Here is a 19,422-nt window from a genome sequence, read left to right as displayed (position 1 = left end):
TGTTTGTAATTATAAAGCTGTGTGTAATTATAATGCTGGTTGTTGGTGGGTGAACATTAAACACACATCTCAACTTTTCACAAGCTTTCCAAACTTGCTCCATCATTTTGGGGGTGATTCAATCCAGTGCAATGTTGAATAGCACCGGGAACTATGCTGTTTTCGGGCTTGGCACGTGCGCTAGCAGCATCGCGGTCGGCACTTAAGTCGGAGAATGCAGGTTACAGCAACTAAACACCCGGCTTAAGACCCGGTAACCTGCAACTCCCGATTTAGGTGCAGGGCGCAATGGGGACAACTGAATATCTTCGGGAACTCCCTGTGCTATTCAAATCGCACTGGATTGAATAGCCCCCTTTTGTTCTTCTAATAAGGCAGTTGTTTTGTATGCTCTTTTTGATCAGGTTTGTGTTCGTACAGCTAGGAGATTACCTTTACCTTTAGTCCAAAGCATCCTGGTTTGGTGGCATAATTCTTGCATGTGAGGGTTTGCTTCAACTATAGTTGTAACTATTGTCATTTATAATTGAATGTATTTGTGTTGACCTTTTTGCTATGTAAAAAGAAGTGCAACGGAATATGCTGCACTATATAAGAAACTTAATAAATAAATAAGAAGCAACTAATACTGATCAATATGCTTTCATAAAGATACAATTTAATGTAGTCATTTTTTATTTCCAGGTATAACCTAGGTGACTATAATGGAGAGATCGTGTCAGAGGTAATGGCTCAGCGTCAGCCTTTGAAGCCCACCTATGCCATCCCGATCATCCCTATTTCTAGTAGTCCGTTTAAACATCAGGATTCGATTGAGATTAAGATTAACAAGGTAAAATGGGCTACTGATAGTGCACAATATATTACTCTAGGGCATTGATATTTTATATCCACAGAATGCATCCATAGATATAATTTATCTGTTTTTGCTAAAGTGTAGGACTCATGTTTACTAATGACCTTTCTACTAATCTGGACATAAAGGGGGGAATTCAATTGAATGCAATTTTCGAATTTCGCAAGGAAGAGTTCCCAGAGCTATTCAGTTATCCCATTGTGTCCTGTACTTAAGTCGGGAGATGCAGATTACGGCACATAATGCCGGATGTTTAGTCGTGGTAACCTGCATTCTCCATCTTAAGTACTGGCCACGATGCTGTTGGCACACATGCTAAGCCCGAAAACCAGCATCGCGGTACTAGTTTAGTCGGATTTCTGCTCATACAGCAAGAGGATGCGAGGAGATATCGCCAAGTCAGGGTTAACAGTGCAGTCAATTGAATAGCCCTGGGAACTCATTACAGGCTCTATTCATCATTGCATTTATTTGAATTCCCCCCCCTCCCTCCCAAGTTCTAATCTTAAAACCTATATATATGATATGTAGAATGGTTAGAAATTTAATACTTAAGATGCCCAAAAAACATTGGAATTCCCCCCCATCAACTATGAAATGTTACATTTTCAAATATATTACAGCAAGAGAAATCTGATGTTGTACGACCAAAACGGAAATATGAGAAGAAGCCCAAAGTCTTACCCTCCTCTCCTGCTGCTCAACAGACCAGCCCTGCTGCACTTCCAGTGTTTAATGCGAAGGATCTGAATCAGTATGATTTCCCCAGCTCTGACGATGAGCCTCTCTCGCAGGTATGCCAAGCAAGGAGCAAGATAATGGTCTGCCATCTCCAAGTGACTGCCCGATCTAATTTTGCCAGGAAAATTTTACTTCCTGGCAATGTCTGTACCTCACTTATGTTATATGCCTGTATGATGGTACTTAAATGTGTACCGCTCCCTCGGGCACAGTTCTAAAACTGGGGCTTCTGGTGGATAGATGGGGAGGAGTCACACTTAGAAATTTAAAGTGCCAGCTCCACTCATCCACCCATCTATACCCCAGTGTCTTGATCTACAGTGTCCCCTGTGGAATCTGAGAAAGGGATTTTTCAGGTAACAAAAGCATTTTATGCCATTTATGTTACTGGAAAAGATGTATAAGGTATAGACAATCACCTGCACTCCTGTAATGGATAATCTTAACTGACCAGTTTCTTATAATTATTAATTTTCAGTAGCTGCAAAAGCTGGGTACACACTATTGGCCATACAGCAGATCCACCATCCTATCTGACAATCTGTAAGTGCATACACACTTACCAATCGTTGGGACAATGTGTTGTGACTGAGGTCACAGCTGGACAGGCATTTACATGTACCTGCCCAGTTGAGCTGTCAGTCATTGGCGGCTTCTGTGCACAGCACAATGCACCAATATATCTGCAGATATATTTGGCATCGGCTGTGCTGCACAGCCGACGCAATAAGTCTGTGAACACACAAACAATGTATCGTCCGTTCTATGGAACGGCTGATATATTCGCCAGTGTGTACCCAGCATTCAGCATTGATTTATCTGCTCTTAAAATTGTTTAATTGTATTTAATGAAATGACAATATTTCAATTGTATATTATAACAAATGTATATACTCTATCATAGTGATTCTAAGAGGCGTTTAATGTATTTCCAAACACAGATGTGCTTTCATATATATGGCTTCTGTCTTTATTAGGTCATGTCTGGTTCCTCGGAAGCCGAGGAGGAGAATGATCCAGATGGTCCCTTTGCTTTCCGCAGGAAAGCTGGCTGTCAGTACTATGCTGTAAGTGCAAAACACATTATTAGTCATGGCGAGCTTGCCGTTAAAGAGACTCATTTTAAAAACAAAATTTTAAGATGGTCTGGTGACTGTTTTTTTTTTTTTATTTATTTATTTTTTTTATCTAGCCACATTTGGACCAAACTGGCAACTGGCCTTGGTGTAGTCCAGAGCAAGGCGGACTAGGGGATATTCGCTATAGATACTGCCTCACTACCCTCACTGTACCCCGCAAGTGTATTGGGTTTGCACGAAGACGGGTTGGGCGTGGTGGAAGGTGAGTTTCTATTTGTTGGTTGTTTTTAATACACCTCACTTGTCATTATAAAGTCTGTTGAACACAATAACACATTTTATGTTTGTTTTTTATTAATCAAAATCTACAGGATGACTTATTTTAAATATTTACTGATTGAAATGTTTCTTATATTTCAGCATTTGTCACAGTTTACTGTCAGTTTAAAGGAATGGTTAAATCTATTTTGTTATTGTAGATTGTAATGACAAATGCTTGAGAGAAGAGCTACATTTTTAATTAAAATTTGTGTGGGCTATGGGTGATCTACACTACTTTGGTTATTTTGTACTGCTTTACAATTTATTGTCCATACTGTTTCTTATATTACCATTTTGTCCCGATGTCTCCTGCAGGGTGCTCCTCGACAGAGCGCATTCCGAGTACGACAGTGCTTTTCGCCAGTTGAACGTTGACCTGCTTTCCTCTCCAGAACACACTTCAATCAATTTATTTGCCAATACCTCAGAAACAAATACCTCGGATAAATGTTTCTCTAAAGACCTCAGTCAGATACTAGTCAATATAAAATCATGTAGGTGGCGCCATTTTAGGCCTCGGACAACATCCCTACATGACAGTGACCTTATTGACTCTTCCTGTAGAACGTTTCACAAGGGTGTAATTCGAACAGGCACAGCACAACCTGGGACCCAGACTTGCAGTACCTCCACATCAAGTAAAAGTAGCAGTGGTTCAGCACACTTTGGTATGTGGTCTATTACTATCTTTATATGGTCATTATCATGGAAACAGCAGTGTGGCCCCAGGGATAAATGTTCACTTGTGTATTCCACAGAAAACCTGTTTATACACAGTCGAGTCACATTGTTATGACCACTTACTACATTTGACGTAAGCCTCACGTAGCCCATGAAGTACATCACATGCCGGGCGCTGGCTTGGTGGGTATATCTGGTGTGCGATAGGCCGTCTGCACACATATCACTCGTTGCTGTCATGGGTGAAAGGGGCGATTTTATCCAAGCTGCAAAACGGATGATTATTGGCTTTCGGGCCAAGGGTGGTAGTATTTCTGAAACAGCGCAGTTTGTGGACTGTTCGCGTGATGGAGTATCGTGACTGCACAAATGGCACCATTGCGAATAACCGATGTGGAAACTCTGCAGCACCACGTGCCATTGCTGTGAGAGGTGAACGTCTGCTTTGAAGGTGCGTGAGGGCCGACAGGCTACAGTGGAGCAGCTCACCGTCAAAATTTACCTGGGGGCCACCAGACGTGTGTCTAAAACGACAATTCAGCGAACTCTGCGGTGTATGGGGCTCCGAAGCAAACTGATGGTCACTGGACCTATGCTAACCGAAGGTACATCGGCGCAAAAGGCTTCAAATTTTTAGTTTTTATCGGAATTGTACCTCCGCTGATTGGCGAAGGGTTGCCTTCCCCGATGAGTCACATTTTCTGCTTCATCGAACGGGTGGACGTTGGCGTGGCAGGTGAGAAACATCGAAGAACAAACATACTGCAACCATTGCTGAAAGAACACAAGCTAGTGGTGACAGTGTTATGGTATAGGGAATGTTTTTATGGCATTCTCTGGGCCCACCCATCCATGTGGAAGGCACCCTCATCTAATTTGGTTATGAATCCATCCTTGCAGAGCACATACTCATACATGCTGATTGTCTTCCCTGAGGTGGATGGGATCTTCAGCAAGACATGTTCGACAGTGGTTGGACGAGCACGACCATTACTTCCAAGTACTTCCCTGTCCCCCTCATTCCCAGGAGTTGAGCCCAATTGAGCATCTGTGGGACCACCTCAAACGTTATGTTCGCTCTATGAATACTCCACCACGCACACTCCAGTAGCTGTGAGATGCACTGCAGTCAGCATGGCTCCAGATACCTGTGCTAACCTACCAGCACCTTATTGAGTCACACCCATCTAGCTACTGTCCGTGCTGCACATGGCGGTTACTCTGGCTATTAGCTGGTGGTCATAATAATGTGACTCGACTGTATATATTATATAATTTTTTCATCTTGTTTAGTTGCATAATCCTTGTTCATGCTTGTGTTTCCAATTCATCTACTAGTTACTGCTTTCACTTGGTACATGCTTTATTCATTTCTACTTCAATCTGCACAAGCTTAAATTTTTAAGCTATAACCTAATAAAAATGAAGGTTCCAGTGGGCTGCCAGTTAAGGAAAGAAAGTATAGATTCCTCTGGGGCACATAATTCATAAGCTTTGAACATTGTGCAGCAATTTGAGTTTTGGAATAAAAAAAAAAGTATTCATTGTTTGATACAGTATGTGATTTTACCAGCTTCTGTAGTATAAAAGGCCTGTACTAGTTGAGAGGTGGGAACAATTGATGGAAAATCTATTCAGAGGCGAGTCATTACATTGCAGTCATGTGCAAAAGGCAAATATACCCTTAGGGCTATATTCAATTTGGGAGCGAAAAGTCCGTGCTGGAATTTTTGCTCCACATCGCAGGTTTTCCGGGGATAAAGTATTGGGCGCGTGCCTGCTTTATCCCAGTATTCAATAAGAAATCATCGAAAATAGGACCTGTCGGAAAAGCAAGTATCGCCCAAAAATTTTAATTTTCTAGAAATATTCCAGGAACCCCCCCTAAAGATGTTTAGACATGGGGATCACTATGGATACCCCCATTTTTACCTGCTGAAGGAAGTCGGGGTTTCTAATAGCCGCGGCAGGTGCATATTTGCAGCTATGAAGAAGAAGGGGTGAAGAATAGCACCTTTTTTTTTTTTTGTAAAAATAACTATTGCTATCAAATTTGGGGGTAAGCATTTTTTTAAGTCCCTAAAATTATTTATAAAAAATCTGCAAAGATGAACCTACCCGCTACTTCCGCAATGAAGAAAACACATGCCGCATACTTGGGGGAACCCCTCTGAATTTAATTTGGCTATTTTAGAAGTGTGTTCCCTGTGTTTTTAATTTTGGGGGTAAAAAAAAGTTTTGTTTTTTCGGAGGTGTCCCGATTTTTTTTTTTTATTATTATTTCTTTTAACTTTTATTGACACAATTTACTTTTAAATGACATTCCCAGGGGTGCAGGCTATTTTTTTTTTTTTTTTTTTTTTTTTAGCCTGCATCCCTAAACCCCAATTCTGCACTTTTTTTAGCCACCTATTTCAGTGGTGAAAAGTTATCCCCGTTTTTTTTTTTTGTTGTTTTTTTTTGTTTTTTTGTTTTTTTTCCGAACCTGCGAAAAGTGTTTGAAATTGAATACGGGGATAATTGAAATAGGCGAAAATTACGTCATCGGCGATAAATTATCGTCAATTCCGACATTTCGCTTCAAATTGAATATGGCCCTGAGTCTCATATCTTGGGATTTGACATGATGGGACATTTAGTAAATTAGTACTTTACAATTTCAAATCTGATAAATCTAATCTGGGGTTATAAATAGATGGTTTTACTTCCTCAGTTTATTTTTAATTGAATAAATATCAGTTAAAAAAAAAAGTAATCTGGGGAATTTGTAGCTTATAGAACCATTACAGGTTGAGTCTCCCATATCCAAATATTCCGAAATATGGAATTTTTTTTGGCATGACTGAGATAATGAAACCTTTTGATTTTTGATGGTTCAATGTACACAAACTTTGTCTAAGGCACAAATTATTAAAAATATTGTATAAAATAACCTTCAGGCTGTGTGTATAAGGTCTATATGAACCTAAATGAATGTCATTTCCGTACACAAATTTTGTTTGAGCCACAAAGTTATTGAAAATATTGTATAAAATTACCTGCAGGCTGTGTATAACGTGTATATTACACTCAAATGCATTCTGTGTGTATATTTGGGTCCTATTCCCAAGATATTTCATTATAGTATGCAATTATTCCAAAATACGGATTATTCTGTTATCCAAAATACCCCTGGTCCCAAGCATTTTGGATATGGGAGACCCGACCTGTATTAGCGGTAGTAACTTGACATCTTTTTCTAGATGAATTTCTCTTGCATCATATTTAAGGTTTTGCTTCTTTATAACACTCCATCAATTCATAGATTGAGGGCATTATGTTTATGCTCATATCTTTTACGGTTCCACTACAGTATCTCTGTAGGGTTGAGATCTAGAATATAACTTGTCAGGTCCAAAGGATTTGCAGCTGTTAAGGTGTAAACTTGCTGGATGCCATAATCCATTATTTATTATAAACAACTGTAGTGCAAGGGTTTGTTTTATTAGTGATATTATAACCTTTTAAATGTAGATGTTTATAATTCTGAATGGAGCGCTTTATATTCTATTCTTTGTTTTGCTGTGGAGTGCTGATTTCAATCCTCAAGTAACGCTGAATTCGGGGAATTCAATTGAATGCAATGTTGAATAGTGCCAGGAATGAGTTCCCGGAGATATTCCATTGCCCACATCGCGCCCTGCACTTAGATCAGGAGATGCAGGTTATGGCACCCATTACTTAAGTGCTGGCTGCAATGCTGTTAGCTCATTCGCTAAGCCCGGAGCCAGCATTGTGGCACTAGTTTAGTCGGATTTCTGCTCGCATTTCAGGAGGGTCCGTGCAGACATCTTCTAGTCTCTGGTAAAAAGTGCGGCTGATTGAATAGCTTCGTCAGCTCACTCCCGGCACTATTCAACATCGCTTTTAATTGAATCTCACGTTGTCCTACAAGGAACTTTTTACATTTGTTTGTATTTTTATTTCTTAAACTACAAAAAGTGTTTATACACAATCATGATAAATCTTTGTATGTACAATTTCAGAAAGTTGGATCACATTTGTTTTAATTGGCAGTTCAGCGTCTATAGAAAGGTACATTCTATTGTGCTTCATTTTAAGATCTCAATTGCCAATTAAAACCAGATTGGAATTAGGAGGGTACTGCAGCCCTCCACTAAGTATCTGGATCTGTTTGTTTCTACTCTTTATTTTGGTACTCACAGGAGCAATACAATAGACTTTCGTTATTGGAATGAACATTGTTATAGTAGCCTATTTAGTATTGCTATGACATACAAACATGTGCTTTTGCGATGAGTGGAACAAACACAGTTTTATAAGCCTATTTAAACATTGTGACATAATGCAGCAAAAATTTTTTTGTTTATAATCAACATTACAAAGGAAGATGGTTTTCAAATGCGATGCAACTGGCTGAAGTTAAAAATTTTTTATCCTTTTTGTGTACTATGCAAATGTGTAATGCTGGGAACACACTGTACGATATATCGTTTGTACAGCCGACAAACGATATATCATTTAATGCATCGGTTCGTTTTTACACACTATATCTTTGGAGGACGCCATCTATCGCAAATATATTGTTTCGGCAGCCGTGCAGCACAGCAGATGTGGTGTATCCTTCACATCTGCGTGTGTACAGACTGACCAACCCATGTGCTGGCCATAAGAACCAGTGACATTGAGATCACAATTGGACGAGCATTCTTTAATGCCTGGCCACACATGTTGTGCGAGCGATTGGCAAGTATGTATGCTTACCAAAATTGGTAACTGGGTCCGTTGGTCAATTGGTGCAGACGGCCAAGTGTGTACATCACATAATGTAGAAGCATTATTTATCATTGTTTACAAACCCTTTTTATAGATGAAGACAGTGGTTCCCAAACTGGGTGCTGCTGAACACTTGCAGGGGTGCCATGGATTGTGGACTAGGACCAAATCAGTTTTTTTTATAGTCCATGTGATAGGCAAAACCAGAGCTGGTGGAGGCCAAACATAAAATATTTGAACAGGCAGAAGAGCAATCCTGTGCACTACCACATAACTGACTCTAAGGATGACCTATAAAGACAATTAACTCATTTTTTAATTATTTTTCTAGAATTTCTCAAAAAGCTTTTGGCCTAGGGGTGCCATGAAAACAATGCTGATGCTCTAGGGTGCTGTGATTCAAAAAAGTTTGGGAACCACTGGTTTAAGATCTATAAATACAAATACACAAATAGAAGATTGCAGTCTGCACTCCACTGCAATACAAGAAATATAATCTAAAAAGCTATTTAGTAAAAAATAAATAGCTCCTTTTACAGAATTAGAAGCAATAACCCACTACATTTAAACAATATAATACACTAAAATACAGATTCTTTGGGTGGTATTCACCTAGATTTCGAACATTTGAAATTCCTTCCCACACCTAGATAGTAGCAATCACACCATATAGGAGGAACAGTGCAGGTATTAAATACAACCTTGTAAACACAATGCACCCAGTGATTGTGCTGAGCGAACAAAATTGTGGGTCCCAGGCGCCCCTCACTTTTAAAAATTGGGGTCCTACACCACTTTTTCTGGGTTCCGTCACATTATGGGAGTTGAGGGTAGGCAGCAGTTGGGACACAGCTGGGGATGGGGGGGGGGGGGTTATGTAGCAGTTGGGGTAGGGGGATTGGTGTAAAGCTAGGGGTAAAGGCAGGGATAAGTTGGGGTAGAGCTGCAGCTAAAGGAGAGTAAGGGCAGGCAGTGCTGCGGGTAGGGAGGGGACAATAGTAGATAGCAGCTGGCGCAGTACTTGGGGAGGCACGGTGGGGGTTAGGGGCAGGCAATACTTGGTGTAGTGAGGGGACGAGGGTAGATAGTAGCTGGGGCAGTACTGCGGGCAAGGAGGAGGTTAGGGACAGGCAGTGCTAGGTGTAGGGAGGGGGCATGGGTAAATAGCAAGTAAGGCATTATTGGCGGGGCAAGGAGGGGGTTAGGGGCAGGATAGCAGATGGGGCAGCACTGGGGGTAGAGAGGGGGCAAGTGTAGATAGCAGCTGGGGCAGTATTGGAGGCAGAGAGGAGGAAAGAGTTGTTAGTAGCTAGAGCAGTACTAGGGCAAGGAAGAGGTTAAGGGCGGGCAATACTGGGCATAGGGAGGGGTAAGGGTAGATAACTAGGGCAGTACTGGGGTTAGGATAACAGCTTGGGGTAGTACTGAGGGTTGGAGGGGGTATGGATATACAGCACATGGGGCAGTGGTTACCTCCTTGCTTTTGCTGGGAACCCCCCTGCCCAGGTCACTGTTGCAGCTCCCTCCTGTTATTGTTATTGCACCAACAACTTGATGCTGGAAGGAGATGTCCACCACCTGCGTGCAGAGAGCTCAGCTGGCTGAAGGAGAGCAGGCTGCTAGAGGGGCACGGCACCACCGACAACGCTTCTGCAGCCAAGGAAGAGACGCCTGATGAATGCAGTGCATAGACTCAGTCAGGAAGACGCTGTGCGGTGATTGGCCGGGGAGACAGCGCCGCATGGATTGGCTACTGCAGCACACAGCGCCAGCGTATCCTGTGGACCAGCATACTGGGGACCCATTCAGATTTTAAAACTGGGTCCCCAGTATGCTTTCGCTCGTAAAAACGCGCTATAGTGCGTATTTTGCAAACACTGTGCACCGTTGTATGCCAAGCATCAGTTGTCAGATGACTCACATTCTTCTCTAGAATACACTGGTGTAAAGAGGAGTTGATGATTCTAAGGTGTCAAGGGCTTCTAGCTAGGAAAACAACCCCTCCACACATGGTATATTGGGGCAGATGTATGAAGCTCTGGAAAGTGATAAAGTGCAGAGTGATAAACGACCAACCAATCAGCTCACAACTGTCATGTTACAGGCTGTGTTTGAAAAATGACAGGTGGGAGCGGATTGGTTGGTCGTTTATCACTCTGCACTTTATCACTTTCCACAGCTTCATACATCTGCCCCATTGTTCTTTTGGTGATGCAATGCTAAGTTTTCGATAAGCATGACATTGTATGTTAAGACCAAACAATTCCACTTTGGAATAATTTCCTCTGGCTAGAAAATAGCAAATTCTTAGATTTGAAAAATGAATCTGCAGAAGACCTAAGTCGTACTGCCATGTAATTTTTGTAAGGTGGGACTTACTGTCTGCTTGCTACAGTTCTATGAAAGCCATACTTGTGCAGTCTCTTCCTGATTGTAGAATTATGTACCATTTACCTGGCAATTTTCTTCACTGTTCTCCATTTGCAAATCACTACAGAATGATGGCTTTCAAATTGTTTTCAAACAATTGTAAAGATTTTCTAGACTGCAAACAGCTGAGATGGTTACAGATGTACTTTCTCCTTGGCACAGTGTCACCACAAACCTGAATGCTCCAGACCAAGCTGCAAAAGGTTCTGCTTTATATAGATGTGGTAGAAAATCCTGATTTAAATAAAAGTGCAAATAAAACCTGCTGACCCAGTGGTTCCCATCATTGTTTTCATGGCACCCCTAAGCCAAAAGTTTGTTATTGAGAAATTTAGAAAAATGTAGTAAAGTGAAGTAAATTGTGCTTGCCTGTCATCCTTCGGTTCAGTTATGTGGCGGTGGACAGGTTTGTACTTCTGTTTGTCCACATATTTACATTACATTGACCATAAGTAATTTGATATGGTGCTGGACCACCAACCTGAGGCATCCTTGCAAGTATCCGAGGCACCCCAGGGTGCCACGGCGCACAGTTTGGGAACCACTGTGCTAAAGATTAGATTATTTTATATTTTTAAGATTTGGGGGGAAATCAATTCGCCATAATAATTTAATAATTTAAAAATGGAACACCTGCCTTAAGGTGTGCTGACCGGCATCTCCCGATTTAAGTGCTGGGCACAAGGGGGACAATTGAATAGCCCCGGCAACTTCTTTTCACATTGCGTTCAATTCTGTTGCCCCCATAGTGTCTGACCCACATCCGTTATTGAGATCATTAATACTTTCAGTGAGGGTGCTGTGATTCTAAAAATGATTGGATTTTTCTGTTTAGGGAGCAGTCCATTGTAAATTAAATTACCCATAAACATGAAATACTGACAAGACCAGTTTGTCCCCAGTATCTAATCAGGAAATATTTTACATTTAAGCATATTTTATTGCTCTTGTAGAAATGGTGAAACCGGTTGAGATTTTGAGGGTAAATATGAAATAATGCAAGTAAGTGTTTTAAATATTGACCCATTGAAATCTTACTAGAATACATTTAAAAAAAAAAAAAAAAAGACTTTCAGTTTTCTCTCATTTGGGCAGCTACATTTCTACAGTTGGCTATACACTGACCATTGCAGGTAAAAATCATACCAACAGAAGCAACAGGCCGAGCGATGTTGGCAGTGTTACATGCCTCCATGCACTGAACAATGTATGGACACAGTTTTAATTACACTGAAGGAGATTGGCAGAATGGCTGTCCCATACCAATCCAGCCCGACAGGTCTCATGCTGCTTCCCCACTGGCTCTGTCAAAAGTGCCCATTATACAGTGCCCCCTGTAGTTTTCCCCTTTATGCATTGCCCCCTGTAGTTTAACTTTGCCCTTATGCATTGCCCCCTGGCTGCAGTAGTGCCCCCAGACTGGTCCCTTATGTAGTGCTCCCAGGCTTAAATGGTGCCCCCAGGCTGACCCCTTATGCAGTGCCCCCAGGTTTAATAGTGTTCCTTATGCAGTGCCTCCAGACTGGTCCTGGCCCCAGCCCAGCACTTACCTTTACTTGCTGGCCGCTGCTTCTCGCTGACTGGATCTAACTAGATCCAGCAGGTGCGCGGGACAGGCTCCTCACGACGCGGTTGACGTCATGACGTCACCCGCTCAGTGCATCACTGGGTACGCTAGCCTCTGAAGCGATTGGAGGCTTCTTTAGCCTTCGGTCACTTCAGAGGCCAGCGTTCCACAGCGGGGGCCGGCTGTTTCTGCCGTACGATGCACCCACAGAAAACAGCCTGGGGAGAACACTGAGGTTGTTTATGTATATACACTCAACATTCATGGTTTCTGCATTAGCAGGATCGGAACAATTCCCGTTCAGTGTATTGCTGGGGTTGGTTTTTGTTACTGAGTAAGTTGGTGTGTTAATGCTATATTATCTCTTGTGTCGTCATCACAACTGACAAACGACTTCAGGGTCATCAATCATCTGGAAACATTCTGAACCTGACTATATCGTCAGGTTGACCAGCATGTTGGAGAGAGCATAGATGTCTAAACGACCAGCGGGCACGCGCATCGCTGGTCGTTTTAGACATTTTTGCAAACTATTAAATAATCGTTCATAAAGATTGATAAGGGGATACCCCCCTTTAGTCTGACATGCTGAAGCTGCTTATTTATATAGATCTAATCCTGGCCACAGCTCCAGAACCGGATCACTGTACAACTTGTCCACACCCTTTTTGTGGTCAAATGGAGTTGGATACAATCATTTGACAACTGACTGGATCTATATATTTTATTTTTTTCCACGGGCCAGTTTGTAGGTTTGGAAAATAACCACACTCATGGTCAGAGGGTTATTTTTGAGCATTTCAGAAAGTATAAATGCAAATAACTGTGTGTGTGTAAAGGCAGTCTGGGTGATTTTTATATTGCAACATTTAGGGGGCGATTCAGTTGTTAGCCCCGGTGGCTGTCGGTGTCGGGCACCCCAAGGGAGCAATGCAATTGTTGCTCAGTTTGGGCGCAAGCATTTCTGCTTGTCCCCTCCTGAGGAGACGTGCAGAAATGTGCGATTTAAGACTTGGTTTTGAGTGGCCAAACAGAAGCCTAACCCCAGGGCCTTAGACTGGTTTAGCCTTTTTTATGTGGCTAAACCGGTCTAATCAGGCACGGTAATGGGCGCCCAAAAACAATTGAATTGCAACATTGGGTGCCCATTAATTAGAGCGCCTTTAAAAACAATTGAATCGCCTCCTTAGTTCGACAATGAATGATCCAATTGAGAGCAATAACCGAATTGCCATATAACCGTAAAGGTAAATGTCCTCTCTTCCTCCTTTTTATCTTTTATAGCCCTTCTTTTCCAAAGTGTAACTGTTTGTTTGTTTTTGTATTATTATTTTTTCAAGGACCAACACTGCTTTTATTAAAAAGTTAAATGTTCCAACTAGACCAGTTTCTTGAAGTGCTCAATGTCATTGTTGTGTGTACAAAGACTGATGTGTAACTTTGTAAATTTATGGGAGGAGATCATTCTTGATTCTGTGGTTTATCACCCAAATTAATACAAATTTATATTTGGGCTGTGTACCAACATCACAGACCTTACAACAATAAAAACACAATAACCCCTAGTTCATATCCAAATTAGCTAGACGTAGTCTTTTCAAGATATATGTAAGATTACTAGTAGTACCCCAACCTGTAGGTATGCAAATTGTTCCAGTTGTTGGTGCCAACCACCGATCCTTTAGGTGAACATCATTTTGTGGATAGCCCCTGCCTTCTCAGCCTGTACCACATTCAATCTTTTGCTTATAAACTGGACAGGATTTGCTATGTCACACACTCCCCATAATCATCTAACAGCTGCAATACAGCTGTAAGCAAGGAGACAAATTTACTTTTTGGGGGTACTCACTCTATTAGAGATAATTTAAAACATAACATTTTTTAATAAACGTAATGTTTAAATTATCTTTTTAATAGGGTGAGTGCCCCAAACAAAATGAGTACTTTGCTTTCTCCTTGCTTATAGCTGTATTTTGCACTCATGGGTGCACCTCCGGCGGTCTACTGGCAGTTGGCCCTTAGTGGCATGATATTCTGCCCACAGATGGATTTCCCTATCTAACATCATATACAGCATACACACCGTTGCATGGGTCTCTCTCGTTCCCACTCCCCTTGGGCAGCTGTGATATAGCTGTAAGTTATTGTAAACAGGTTGCTCATTGTAATTGCTCTATATCATGCTGGAAAAATTAGTTTGCTGCAGGGAACTAGAGATTGATAATGTGGATGAAGAAATAATAATGCCCTGCTATGCATCACTTGTATAAATCAATAGGGTTCTAGTACTATGCAAACGGTCATGCAGATCTGGTAATGGTTTTTGTTCATGGTCTTGCACCTGTCTTTAGGGTTTTATCACAATATATGATAATTCTCTGAGCATGCTGTCCTCGCTGGCTGTCTTTAGTATGATTTATCAATATTGTTTATGGCAAACAATTCAACATTTAACCCTTTTCATGTGTGTTGATGCTGGTACTAATGTCTCTAGTGGAACTATGAGCAATATGCTGCATTGTTATACCTTCGATCAGAGGTTCCCAAACTCTGCCCTCAGGCACTCTAACTGTCTAGTGGAGTGGAGATGGTTAAATCAAGACTGAGGTACTAATTAAGACACCTGTGCCCTAGTGTGGTTATCCTTAAAACATTGACAATTAGGGGGGGTATTCAATTCTAATTGCCGGCTAAAATCTACGCGGTGCGGGTAAAGACTGCTCAATTAAATAGCCTTTTCTACTTCAGGGTCCATAGGGGGTCCACAGGGTTGACCTTGGGGTATAGCTGGATCTGGATCCACGGGCACCACGCAGTTAAAGCTTTGCTGCTCCCAGGATGCACTTGGGTCCGTCCTCCTCTATACCCCGCCCCGGCCACAGGCACCTCAGTTTTAGTTGGTGCCCGGCCGGAGTCGGGTCACCCTGTCGCAGTGGGGCTGCAGGAGCAGCCCCATAGCTTTATTTTAAAAGAGAAATTTTTTATTATTTTTTTTCTTCTTTTTTTACACTGTTAGAGCGGCAGCATCAGACTGTCCTTTAGGACGTCCACGCTGCCGCTCCTTCTCCCCGCTGGCGCCGCGACGCCAGTACAGCTCTGGGGATCGCGGCGGGACCCCAGAGCCTGTACTAGCCGGGCTCTGGGGACTCCCTTGACTGCTGCCGGACGCGACGGGGATCAGGTAAGCCGCGGGTCGCCGCCGCTCCCCCTCAATTGAGGAATACCCCGCGTGTCCGCTAGACCACCAGGGTATCAGGCTGGTAGCGGGACCGGCAACCCGGGGGGTTAATTGCTAGCCAGGGGAGGCAGCCTTCCCTGTCTAGCGGCTCCTCCCGTCAGCTCAGCGCGCCTTTCAACTAGGAGTCTGGCGTCGCTGAGCTGCTCTTATCTCTCGGCCACTCCTCCTCTGAGGTCTCCGGCGGCCATCTTTACTGGCACATCGCAGGCGGTATCAAGTGGACCGGTCCCCCTGTGTACCTCTCCCCTGCTAAAGGACAGTGTACACAGCGCTATAGCCCTCCCAGACACTGAATCTGGGCGGTTGATTGTAGCGGAAGGTGCAGTGAGTATAACTTTTCTGCATTGTATGTGACTATTGCTAGTGCTGCCTGTCTGTGACTTATTCTCCTTTACTGTCAGCTTATACCTATCCCTTTCCTTCTCCTACGGCCCGGCAGGTGTGTGGGGGAAGGGCGTTTTTCTGAGACCCTCACTTATATAAAACACGTATTTGTGGGGTCAGTCACATACTGTTGTGTGCTACACAGTACCATATCTGGGCTGTTGTGTCGCATACTGGTGAGTGCGCGGGTGTTAAAACCGTAATTCCTCTGGTGATACCTGTTTCTTGTGATTTACGGTATCATGTCTGATGAGGAGACTGAGCGCTCTGTGGCTCCTGTGCTATTTTCCTGCAGACGCTGTGCTGCTGGAGTTGATGGGGAGGACTTATCTCAGGATGGTCTGTGCGGGCGGTGCCAGCTGGTACCGGGCCCCTCCAACCCCCCTGTATCACAGGACCCTCCTTGGGCGATGTTTTCACAGGTGCTGGCGTCTATTGCGGACCGGTTATCGGTCCCATCAGCGGTCCCTTCTAGGGCGTTACCGCAGCCCACCATCCCCCATTCCCCGAGGGTTCCACAAATGTTGCGGTCTTCCCCCGGGGCCCAGACTGTGGGTCCTTACTCGGGACTGCCTGTGTATGTGCAGTCTTCCCCAGGGACGTGTCAGTCTGTAGGGCCTTTGCAGCCTCCGCCTTGGGTGGATGTTCTATCCAGCTCCGTACAGAGTCTGGCGGCTTCATCCTCGGCGTTTCAGTCCATGTTGCAAGGTGATGTGCCACCAAGGGTGTCTAAACGTCCGGTTGTGAGTTCACTAGCTGCGCAGTTGTCGGACTCGGAAGTGTCCTCAGATGATGGAGAAATCCATGAGGACTCTGATGTCATGGGGCAGGAGGTGGAAGCTAAGTCCTCCATTAATGTTCCAGCCTTAGTTAGGGCGGTGCGGGCTATCCTACATGTTGAGGATGATGCGCCGGCTCCTAGGTCGAAGTTTCCTAATTTTAAAAAGGCCAAGGTGACCTCAACTGTGTTCCCCCTGTCTGATCAATTATCGGATCATATGGCGGCGGCCTGGCAATTACCTAGTAAGAGGTTCCATCCACAGAAGAGGTTGGCGGCGAACTATCCTTTTCCTGAAGCTCATTGCAGGAAATGGGAAACTCCGCCGGCGGTGGATTCCCACGTTACCCGCTTGATCAAAAGCGCGACGTTGCCATTGCCGTCTATCTCCTCTTTGAAGGATCCCACGGACAGGAAGGTGGAGACTTGTTTAAAGTCCATTTATTCTCTTTCCGGGGCGGTGGCTCGTCCGTCCATGGCTATCTCCTGGGTGGCTAAAGCCATTGAGGCATGGGCCAATGCCTTGGAGGATACCTTTCCTGATGAGGCTCCGGATATCCAGAGAGCGTTAGTGGGACAGATGCGGGATGCAGCTTCCTATATTGGGGAAGCGTCTTTGGATGCCAGCCTGCTCACTTCTAGGGTGTCGGCTGCAGCGGTATCTGCTCGGCGCTCCCTGTGGCTGAGGTCCTGGAGGGCTGATGCAGATTCAAAAAAGGGTCTGGAGGCCTTGCCTTTTAATGGTGATTTACTATTTGGTCCGGATTTGGACAGAATAGTGGATACTTTGGCTAAGTCCAAGTCGGCTTTTCTCCCTTCGGCCTCTGCGCCGGCTAAAGTGAGGAGCTCTGCCTTTCGGTCCTTTCGGGTTCAGGGTAAGGCCAAGGGCCAGTCCTTCCCGAGACATTCGGCGACCAAGGCCGCACCCAAGCCCAAGAAGCAAGCATGGAGTGCTCGACGCCCTTCTTCCAAGCAGGAGGATAAGCCTGCTGCCTGATGGGACGGGCCTCTCTCTGGGGGACCCCAGAGTGGGAGGCCGACTTCTCCAATTCGCCCAGTGTTGGCACAATACCACCACGGATGCCTGGGTTCGAGAAGTAGTCTCTCAGGGGTACGCCCTGTCTTTTCGGTTCAGGCCGCCCCACCAGTTTTTCTGTACGAGTCCTTCTCTGGACAAGACCAAAGCTGGTCAGATTCAGGTAGCTATAGAATCCTTGCTACAAGCAGGGGTCATTGTTCCCGTTCCGCAGTCTCAGCGCGGGATGGGGTACTATTCTACTCTGTTTCTGGTACAGAAACCCAATGGTTCTCATCGCCCTATCCTGAATTTGAAGTCTCTGAACAGATACCTCAGAGTTCCCAGGTTCAGGATGGAAACGTTACGTTCCATCATTCTGGCGATGGAACCCGGGGATTATATGGTCTCCCTCGATATCCAGGACGCCTATCTCCATGTGCCCATAGCACCGGCACATCAGCGGTATCTGAGGTTTGCTATCCTGAACCATCACTACCAATTTCGGGCGTTGCCTTTTGGCCTTTCCACGGCTCCGAGGGTGTTCACCAAGGTGATGGCGGTTATGGCTGCCCACCTTCGGGGTCAGGGTCTACGTCTGTTGCCGTACCTGGACGATCTTCTGCTGCTGGCGAGCTCCCCGGAGGTGCTTCTTCGACATCTCCACCTGACCATTGCTTGTCTTCAAGCACACGGGTGGTTGATAAACTGGAAGAAGTCCTCCCTGATTCCATTACAGCGGATGGTTCATTTGGGAGCCCTGCTGGATTCTCGTCAGCAGCGGATTTTCCTGACTCCAGAGAAGGTCTCCTCCCTGCAGCTGCGGATACACAGTTGCCTGAGCAGTTGCCGCCTGTCGGTCCATTCAGCTATGAGAGTTCTGGGGTCCATGGTGTCGACATTCGACATGGTGGAATTTGCCCAGTTCCATTCCCGGCCCCTGCAGGCGCTGATTCTATCGGAATGGAACGGGTTACCTCACCGGATCCGCTCTCAGATGCTGGTGTTGTCCGCGGAGGTTCGGCAGTCTTTGGCTTGGTGGCTTCAGACGGTGCATCTGGTCGAGGGGCGCCCCTTTTGGATCCCGGACTGGGTCCTGCTCACGACGGATGCCAGTCTTCGGGGTTGGGGGGCAGTGACCGGCTCATTATCGCTTCAGGGTCGTTGGTCCGCGGAAGAAGCACTTCTCCCCATCAACATCCTGGAACTGCGGGCTGTGTACAGGGCCCTGCAGTCGTCCGGCCCTGCTCTTCACGGAAGGGCGGTTCAGGTGCAGTCCGACAACGCTACCACGGTGGCGTACATCAACCACCAAGGGGGAACTCGCAGTCGGGCAGCAATGTCGGAGGTGTCTCGCATTCTTGCTTGGGCGGAGTGTCACGTTCCAGCGATCTCGGCAGTCTTCATTCCCGGAGTCCTCAATTGGGAGGCGGACTTCCTCAGCCGTCACGATGTGCATCCCGGGGAATGGTCGCTTCACCCAGAGGTGTTTCAGCTACTCGTGGACAGGTGGGGGCTGCCGGAGCTGGACTTGATGGCCTCCCGTCACGATC

At 44.7% G+C, this 19,422-nt stretch overlaps 1 protein-coding gene across 1 annotated transcript in view; it reads left to right on the top strand.

Annotated features, from left to right (window-relative positions):
- The window catches only part of EPC1 (enhancer of polycomb 1), a 69,339-nt gene that overhangs the window by 37,560 nt on the left and 12,357 nt on the right, over positions 1 to 19,422 (top strand). The window contains exons 6-10 of the mRNA XM_088447964.1: positions 685 to 832; positions 1,480 to 1,650; positions 2,575 to 2,664; positions 2,790 to 2,938; positions 3,313 to 3,665. Coding sequence (XP_088304090.1) covers positions 685 to 832; positions 1,480 to 1,650; positions 2,575 to 2,664; positions 2,790 to 2,938; positions 3,313 to 3,665 — 911 coding nt within the window. The remainder of the gene's footprint in view (positions 1 to 684; positions 833 to 1,479; positions 1,651 to 2,574; positions 2,665 to 2,789; positions 2,939 to 3,312; positions 3,666 to 19,422) is intronic.

This window comes from Taudactylus pleione, unplaced genomic scaffold (genome assembly GCF_031769625.1).
Source record: "Taudactylus pleione unplaced genomic scaffold, aTauple2 ptg000446l, whole genome shotgun sequence".
Classification (NCBI taxonomy): Eukaryota; Metazoa; Chordata; class Amphibia; order Anura; family Myobatrachidae; genus Taudactylus; species Taudactylus pleione.
Note: the sequence above shows the minus strand (reverse complement) of the source record. Positions and strands in the feature narration are given on the sequence as shown.